General features: G+C 40.4%; 1 protein-coding gene across 1 annotated transcript; it reads right to left on the bottom strand.

The window, feature by feature from the left end:
- Nucleotides 1–211: 211 nt before the first annotated feature.
- Nucleotides 212–9279, bottom strand: tcf15 (transcription factor 15). The gene is made up of 2 exons (XM_060836161.1): nucleotides 8818–9279; nucleotides 212–750 (listed from the first exon to the last, which is right to left on the bottom strand). The coding sequence occupies exons 1-2, from the start codon at nucleotides 9277–9279 to the stop codon at nucleotides 676–678; spliced, it is 537 nt and encodes a 178-aa protein (XP_060692144.1). The 3' UTR covers nucleotides 212–675.
- Between the last annotated feature and the right edge of the window lie 597 nt (nucleotides 9280–9876).

Genomic DNA, 9876 nt, shown 5'->3' with positions numbered 1-9876 from the left:
TCCATTTGCGGATCTTGCTGTACTCAGATCGGCCGCCACGTTTTCATAACGGCAACAGTGACGACACTGGGAAGATGGCTTGCTTTGAGACGTCCCTGAGTAGTGTCAGGCGCTATGTAAATGCAAGATCCATCTTTTCAAGCTCTTCATGCTTCCATAACAGTTATTTATTAAAGCTATTCTTAAAGTACGTGCACAGTATAGCCCGATACAGAACTTATTTCTCCTTTATTTTTCACATTTTGGTTAGTTTTTTTTTATAAAAAATTACAGCAGATATAACAACATAACAACTTAGAAAAGGCCAGATCTCCCCAAATGGAGATAGACTTCAGCATAAAGTGTCACACTCTGTCTCTCTCTCTCTCTCTGTAACGCCTTGAACACTAGCTTCTCACTCTGTATAGTCTGTGGAGTGTAGCAAGATTGGAGCATTTAATTCCAAAAAACTAAAAGTTTGTGGTTCGAGGTTTTTCGAAGTGCGAACGAAGGTCGGGGCGGGGGTTTTGGGGAGCACAGGGTGTCCCAGGCTGTGTCCGTGCACCGAGCAGAAGGTTTACCGTCGTGTCTTGGGTTTGCTGCCAGTCCCTGTTTGTCACCTCCCCTTCAGATTGCAGCCTGGTCCGCGGACTGGGTGAAAATCTCCCTCACTCTCTCAGCCGCTGTCTCTCTCGCTCACTGGCGCTGCATCCGCAAGGTGCCCGGTGCCCTGAGCTTGGAATACCCGCTCTTCCCGTCCTTCTCCTTAACCTGCAAGACAGAAACAAACCCAGCACTCTCAGTGAATACGAACCAACGAACGAAATATCTACAGTACCGGGTAGCTCACGCGTTCGAAAGTTGAATGAATAATTTCAGGGTTCATTTCATAATGTCGCTTTAACAAATCTATATCATTTTAAAATCGCGGTATAAAATGTATCATATGGTTTGGTCAGTTTCACGAATTTTTCGTGAACATATATGGAATGATAAATGGATAATATATGCATTAGATAACTCATCCCAAACCCCGTAATTTTATAAAACTTCCACAACATTATTGATATTGCCATGATGTGGAGGAGCCGGTGTTGGACTGGGGTGGACAAAATTAAAAATCACACAACGCCAGGTCACGGTCCAACAGTGCTTCCAAATAAACCTGTTGGACTATAATCTGGTGTTGTGTGATTTTAACCATTTTCAATATAAAAAGCTTAATTTGAAAATTTCATTATTTTTCAGATTATTTTGACTTAAAAAGAAGTATATTTATGTTTCCACTTAAGGGTTAGTCCTGACTCTATTTAAAATCAGAACGAAGTCCACTCCAGAGGTGATCAAGTATCATATTAATGACACGCCGTCAGTAACAGTAGAACTGTAACCAATGTGTAACGTGATACACTCCACATCATTGTTTGTTCTACACGGGGGTCAGTTAAAGGAAACACACACTCGGCTTCCTGAAAGGATCCCTCCCTCCCCATGTCTCCCTAACCCCAAACCCACTCCCCATCTCCACCTCAATGATTCCCAGGCACACATAACGTTGCCAGTGTGTGTTGGCATGTTTGTAACAAAGGAACAGAAAGTGTTGCAGAAACTCAGCAGCTCTGAGTTGGCAGAGACAGAGTTGGCGTTTCCAGTTCAGTTTCTTGAAGAAGGCTGAACTCCAAACGTTAACTCAGCTCTCTCTCTGCAAGATGCTACCAGACCGGCTGAGTTTCTCCAGCAATTTTCTGTTTTTGTTCGAGATTTCCAGCGTCCCCAGTTCTGTTTTGTTGCCCTTGTAACTAGGAGAGACCCATTTCTGAAGGCAGTGTTTCAGGGACAGAGGAAAAGTGAAATCTATGGAAAACATTGGAACCTAGAAAATGCATTCTTGTGATTTTAAATAACTTACCAAGAGAAATGAGGCAATTTGAATTTAATTCACAAAATAAAAATATACAAGTGGGTTAACTGTTGGCCCACTCACAAACCAGGTTAAATGTCGATGCATTGAGACACAGGAGGTTTAGAAGGAATTTAAGGAAAAATGTTTTCACCCAGAGTGCGGTGGGGATCTGGACCTTACTGTATGTGAGGATGGAAGAGGCAGTAACCCTCATAACATTTCAATGTGCACTTCTGATACCAAAGTATACAAGGCAATGAGCCAAGTGCGACAAAATGGGATTGGAATGGTTAGTGGCTGTTTTTTGACCAACATGTAAGTGATGGGCCAAATGGAGGGTTTTTTTTTCTCTGTGCTGCAGATCTCTATGACTCTGACAGGGCTTAGCTGTTACAATAACATTGCATACTGACAAACTGGCCACTCTGCCCATCCAGAGTTTACTCTTCAAAGGAGGGGAGTTATTTTTTATAGATTGGTCTAAAATGAAAGTCAATGTTATAACCCAGAGCAGGACAAAACAATGTTTTTTTTTAAAAAAAGTCTGTTTCCATGGGCACATTTATTATGTTGTGAATTACAAAAATAAATTAGTTTTTAAAATAAAATAAGCTTTAAAGTGATGACCCTCTTGGGGAGCCTTCCCTATGTAGATAGGCAACATGAAAAATGTTCTTCCACTGGTATTAAAACAAATAGCACATGTGTAAAAACTATGGGAAAGAGCTACAATGTGTGTAATTGAATTTAACAGTTCAGGTGGTGCCATGAACATGAAGTACAATTTTGCTGGGTTTGCAATGCTGGAAAAACCCATCAAGTTTGATATTTCAAATTTATGGTTAACAATTTTTCCTGCCATTGATTATATAGAGTCTGCAAGTTAAAATAAAAGCTTTAACATGTTCAATAATTTACTTTGGGGGTGGGGTGGAAACAAGTAATCATCTGGGACTTGAACACAGCATTTGACCAGCTTTGTAACATTAAGGAGGTGTGAAATATCTGTTCAAAGTTCCAAGGATCCTGTGGGGTTCCAAGGATCCTGTGGTACAATTTTGGTATTTCCCTGTAAGGGGCAGAATGCCTGGGTTTAGAATTACAGAATTGTTATGGTGCAGGAGGCCAGTTGGCCCATCATCCCTGCACTGCCTTGTTAAAAAAGCAACCATAAAAGTGCTGGTTTCCTGTTTTTTTTCCCCCCCTATACCCTTGCACATTATTTCTATCCAAAACATCCAATGCTCTCTTGAATCCCTCAATTGAACCAGCCTCAATCACATTTCCAGGCAACACTATGTTTCCAGGCCCACTCATAATTTTGGAAACTTCAATCAGATCTCCTCTCAGCTTTCTTCTCTCCAAAAAGAAGAGTTCCCAACTTCTTCAGTCTATCCCCGTAACTGAAATTCCTCATCCCTGGAATCATTCTTGTAAACAGTCTTGTTCAAATGCCACTTGTTCTAAGTAATAACTGAACAGATTGATTAAAAAGACCCACACCTAAATTCTGAAAAAAGTTGTTCATGTCAATGATTCATCTGCTGAGCATGTTCGACATTTTGATTTTATTTTCAGATTCACAGCATCTGAAATATTTCACTTCTGTATGCATTAAAAATGATACAGCATTCCTCATGACATATCTGATAATGAAGGATTTCTGGTTAGACTGTATAACAAATCAGATTTATCAAAATATTCATATCTCCAACAGATGATGACCCTATCTCACAATCACAGTCATACAGAATCATATGCCTATACTGTCAGTTTCTGACAATTTCACGGCTATGGTAGATTTGTGGACATTTACAGATGTATGGACATTATAAATGTCTATAAGTCACAATATTTAAATATATTATAGAATGTTATTAATCACTGTTAGGTATCTATTTATCACTGACTTTATCAGTACTTGTTCAACATAGAGAGTTGAGCCTTCTTTGAAATAAACATTTAATTTGTATTTTACTCTTACTCTGCAATTTTAACATTTTAAGTTTTTGATTACTAATTTATTTGTTTTATTTCCAAATGTGAACATTTTCTGGGTCTAATCAATCCTATTGATTTGGTGATTTTGACATCATTGTTCATGAATAACCTTATATGGAAGTGACTAGTGGACGCCTTTGCTCGTTGCTCCACTCATTGTCGAGGAAGAGACAAAAACTGAGCTCAAGTTCATTCCATTGTCACTATACTTTACAACTACTTTCGTTGTTTTTATTTGACACACTGTAGTTGCTATTTTCTCTCCAGTTTATTGATATCCGTAATCCCACATGGAAGCAGGAAATCTGACTTTATCTCATCCTATATATCCTATATCTCATCCTATATGTTCTCATCCAGTGAATAAAAAGAGAGGATAGCGGTACAGGCATTGAGATGAATTTGCCTTCAAACATTCCTATTTTCCTTTGGGATGTGTCAAGTTTCCACTTGGTGTGGACGTTTTATTCTTCATTCTCTTCTAGTAAACGTAAATGTAAATGCACAATGAGCTGCTTTACTAGCTACCTTATAAATAAGAAGTGCTCTGAAAGCTTGTACTGTACTTTCAAATAAACCTATCGGACTATAACCTGATGTTGTGTGATTTTTAACTTTGTCCACCCCAGTCCAACATCAGCACCTCCACATCATTACTTTATCACCTTGTCCCCATTCTTTTTCATGAACAGCTTTCTAAAATATTGTGATTGATATACAACAGTGCCATATTCATCATTTATACAGTTGACATACATTTAGTTTCAATGCTTTAATGAACTTTTAATGGTCTTCAAGAACATTAAATCTCTAAAAATATTCAGACTGCTATTTACATACCAAACAAGCTCAAAACTAGGACTTTCCTGCTGAAGGGCTTAAGCCCGAAATGAGGATTCTCCTGCTGTTCGGAAGCTGCCTGACCTGCTGTGCTTTTCCAGCACTACACTCTTGACTCTAAACTAGGATTGGTTGACTAAGCAGTTTTATTGACCGTGGATAAATTTCTGAAGCATGTCTCACAGACAACTTACCATTGGATGATGATATTATTAACACATGACACTCTGAAAATTATCTCAAAATGGACTGAAAAACCCTGCAATTTTGTTGGGCATAGCTCCAATGTGATTCAGATTGAAAATCAGTGATACGATAATTGTAACTTTGCGAAATGTATTCTGAGTTAAATGAGTATTGGTTAGATGGAATCACGTTTCGTGAATTTCAATGTAACAAGATAAATATGCTTGAAATTGATTTTCTCTCATTTCTAAACTAATTATTATTTTACACAATGTTACAAATATTTTCCTAGGTGTTGAGTCAAAAACCACTGTAACAATGATTAAGTCTGATTATATTGCTTCTAAATAAAGGTACAACATCATGATCTGTTCTGTATCTCTCCCCAAAGTTGCTCGCAAATGTCCTCCACACAAACACATTTTCCTTGACATGTTATATTTGTACTGAATGGAACTATTTCTGGTGTTTATGTAGTGGTTTTCCTGTTGAACAGGTGGACGACATTGGTCTATTATGTCTACAATTAGGGATTGACCCACAAACAGTATTGTGTCTGTACAGCAATGTCTCTGGGGCCTAAAATGCCATTAACAAAATCCTCAAAGATAAATATATATTTTAAAGTTGTCATTAGTATGCTGTGATGAATTAACATTTTCTCTGCCTCCATACTTCACTAAAACAATTTCATGAGATGAATTGCTAGAGAATTGCAAGAAATAAAGTTTAGTTTTTTTTAAAGAATAAACACTAGAGTACAAAAATCAGAAAAGTCAACTCTTTTGGCACAAGTTACATTGTTTCACTTTTAGGTAAATCTGTAGAATTTGTAATTTATATTTTTTTATGTTGTGAAAAAAGTGATAGACTAGCCTGGTAAGACATTCAAGGACACAGTGACTTCAAAATCAATTCATTTAATGAATTTAAAAACAGTTTGAGGATTTAAGAACGAATCCATCTCTATTTCTGAGCCTTTGAACGGTCACTTACAACATATTAAGGAGAAGCAGTCGTATAAATGAAAGTAAATATTACTCACTTGTAACAATCACCATTACTGGTAATTGATTGTTGAAAATAAATTACTACTTACATTTAATTATTGGTGATACCAACAAATCTCTTGCTGAAATCTATTGTAAATGATGGTAAAAGTGTTTAAAGTTATAAAGTGGGAGATTGTTATTCCTGAAGTCAATTTGAGCTTGATGGCTTGCACTGCATATGATTTCTATCAGCTGCAAAAGCCACTACTATTGACTTCCTATTTTGGAAAGGGTTATTTGACAAATAGTTGCAAGAAATATTTCTGAGAGTTTTGGAATATGTATTCTGAAGCTGTCTAAAACAACAGGCTGTGGTTTTAAAACTCAGATTCAGCCAATGATCTTACGACAAAATGTTACTATAGGCTCAGCATTTAAATGGTCAAGTCCAATTGAAGATTCTGAACATTTAATCAAGAGTCAGCCACTTATTCCCAAAAATTTAAGATAATACTTTTGGAGGTCATTCAACAAAACATGCGGAAATAATTTCAAAGCAAGAGTAAAACAAAATAAAAGAACTTACTCCAAAATGAATATTAAATATTAATACTAAACCCTGCATTTCAGCAGCAGATGTAGCAATAACCTATATATCAATTGTCCCATAGCTGGTCGCAGTCTCATTTCTAAGTTGCAAGCAGCGGTCCGAGGCTTGGGCCCAAAAACTGAGGCTGCATGACAACCTGGCCATGTTAGATTGCCCGTAGTATTAGGAGCATTAGTCAGAGGGAAATAGGTCTGGGTGGGTTACTCTTCAGAGGGTCGACGTGGACTGGTTGGGCCAAAGGGCCTATTTCCACACTGTAGGGAATCTAATCTAATCTAATCTAAAGCTAAGGGTGGGCTATCATTTTGGAGGTACCAATTTTTGGATGAGGCATTAAATCAAGGCCCTGCCCAGAGGAATGTATAAGATCCCCTGATGCTATTTTGAAGAGGACAGTTATTCATTAGCCAGTTTCTATGCTTCAATCAACACAGCTGTGAAACAAATTATCTCTTATTATCATATTTCAGTAGACTGTGCGCAACCCCATTGTTGCACCACGCTTCAGAAATATTTCATTAGTTATACAGCAATTTGAGGTACATTTTGGATATGAAACGCGCTATATAAATTCAGTCCTTTTAATTTATGTGTCATATATTTAAAGTAGGAAGATATCACAAGATGCTTCAGTAGCAGGTTATAAATTTAAAAATTGGCGCTGATGTAAATTAGGTCATCAGAGTGTAATCAGTGGGGTGTGGGGTTCTTAAAGAGGAGAACAAAATGAGAGACAACGTTGTTTAAGGTCCGAAGCTGAGGCCACATCAATGCGAAAGTAAAAGGGATCGGGGAAACTAAAGATGAGCGAACATAGCGTTTTTGGAGAGTCAGTGTGGAGGACGTTGCATAAATGTAGTAAATGGCAAGAGGGGGGTCAATGGATGAACACAGTTAAGGGAATTTTAAAGTCATGGTGTTGGACTGGAAAATGCAGCAATTAACACAATAGATCTGATGTTGGAATAAAAGTCCAATAGTGTGTTGCTGGAAAAGCACAGCAGGTCAGGCAGCATCTGAACAGCAGGAGAATCGACGTATCAGGCATAAGCCCTTGATCAGGAATGAGGCTTGTGGCGGGAGGGGGTTATCTCTCAGTCCCCCTTGCTCCACAAGCCTCATTCCTGATGATGGGCTTCTGCTCTCGACTCTCCTGCTCCTCGGATGCTGCCTGACCTGCTGTGCTTTTCCAGCACCACACTCTCGACTCTGAGCTCCAGCGTCTACAGTCCTTATTTTTTTCCTTATGTTAGAGTAAACCGTTTTTGGACCAAAAACATGGTTACACCTCTGTGAAGTAAATCAAGATGCGTATCTACATGAAAGGTGCTACATAAATGCAAGCTGTTGTTAAGGGTCTGCATTTAAAGCAATGAAATTCCTCTGTGATTAGCTCGGATCCTCACTCCTGACTTTGAAAGTAAGCTCACTATGGGAAATACTTTAGCAAAAAAGCACAAAGAACAGGTACAAATGTTTCATTTTGTGTCTGTCTTTTAAAGTGTTGTCTTTCTAGGTGAACTCTGATATAGCAGCCAGAGACATATTAAGAACTCACAAACTATCTGAAGTGGGGACTCAGCTTAAAAGGTAACATCAACATTGATCCAAGTGCTGACTTGTAACTGAATCCAAATCCATGTCGTTTTCAATGGAACGACTCGATTTGGAACATGTTGATTGATCGAGCGGTGGAACTGTGTTCAAAGTAACTTTCAAAGAGTCTCTGAAATTTTGTTTTAAAATTTGGTGAACATTTTGACGGGTAGGGAGGGAGAGGGATGCAGGGCTTAGGTTACATTAAAGATGAGATTCCCTGCAGCTGAAACAGGCCGTTTGGCCCATCAAGTCCAGACCACCTTTTCAGGAAAGAGTAGGGTGGGCTTAATTGGACCACTGTGGAATTTGCACATTCTCCCCGTGTCTGCGTGGGTTTCCTCCGGGTGCTCCGGTTTCCTCCCACGATCCAAAAGATGTGCAGGTTAGGTGAATTGGCCACGCTAAATTGCCCGTAGTGTTAGGTACATTAGTCAGGGGTAAATGTTGGGGAATGGGTCTGGGTGGTTTACTCTTCGGAGGGTCGGTGTGGACTTGTTGGGCCGAAGGGCCTGTTTCCGTACTATAGGGGATCTAATCGGATCTAATTTCAAAAAGAAAAAACACAACACAAGCACGATGGGCTAAGTGGCCTCCCTGTAGTGTTTCAGTCCGGACTGTGCAGTTGTCCCAATGTCAAAGTGACATTCCGGACGAGCTGTTTCTGGTGAGCTGCCTGCCCTCGTCACCCCGAGAGAAATGTGACCTACCCCTTTCCTCTGGTTGCTCAGACAGAAGGTGCAGATGGACCTGGGCTGCGAGCCCTCATACTCATTCTGGCTGCTGTAGACGGTGGTCAGGCACGGCTGGCCATCCACACACTCCTCTCCCACCAGCAGGATGTTCCCCAGGTGGGAGATGTAGCTGGAGGCCAGGCGGAGGGTCTCGATTTTGGAGAGTTTCCTGTCGGCGGGTTCGGTGGGGATGAGGGTCCTGAGGGCGCTGAAAGCTGTGTTCACGCTGTGAGTCCTGTCCCTCTCCCTGGCGTTAGCCGCTTGTCGGTGCTTCACCACCATGGTGCTCTTGGCACAGGCCAACCTCCTCCGTTTGCCCGAACCGCCGCAACAGTCCAAGGACTGGTCGGAACCTTCGCTCTCATTCGCATCATCGTCGGAGTGGAGACTGATGTCCGGGTAAAAATGCCGGACCGGTCTCAGCATGGTGAAGGCCATGGATTCCACCAAACCCCCCCTCCAACACAAGCCACACACATCCACCCCTCCCCCTCCCCACCCCCTCCACCCTCTCTCCGTACTGCCCCCAACACTCTCCCCCCCCCCCTCCCTGACTCTCAATGGCCCCGCAGCTTCTCAATGGGAGCTCTTTGTGGACCTCAATCAAGAGCAAACTCTTCAAAAAGAAAATAAAAACAAAAGTAACTCCCTCCTGATCCACAGGCTGCAGGAACACTACCCCCCTGGTCTTCTGTCATTCAAATCTGTTGTGATAAAAGTCAAAAATCCCTTTATATCCCAGAGGAGGGGCTTGAAGAGACACGCAAGTCCTGCAGAATCCAATAGCCAGCGGAGTTTATCCCGACCCTCCTGTGGGAGCAATCAATGGTTTTATCAATTATCTGTCAAAAGCAATGATTTTTCATTATTTCAAAAAAAAAGTACATTAGAAGTGATTCACGACTCTTTCCAAAGGGGAGGAACGGACTATTTCATTTGAAAGTTAAACACCTGAGATTTTTTTTAAATGTTTGTGCTCGGGAGTAAGCAGAAATTGCCCTTTCACTTAACGCTCGCGCTCTGCTTTTTCCAGTT

The sequence above is a fragment of the Hemiscyllium ocellatum genome, chromosome 15 (assembly GCF_020745735.1).
Source record: "Hemiscyllium ocellatum isolate sHemOce1 chromosome 15, sHemOce1.pat.X.cur, whole genome shotgun sequence".
NCBI lineage: Eukaryota > Metazoa > Chordata > Chondrichthyes > Orectolobiformes > Hemiscylliidae > Hemiscyllium > Hemiscyllium ocellatum.
This window is presented reverse-complemented; position numbering and strand designations above follow the sequence as displayed.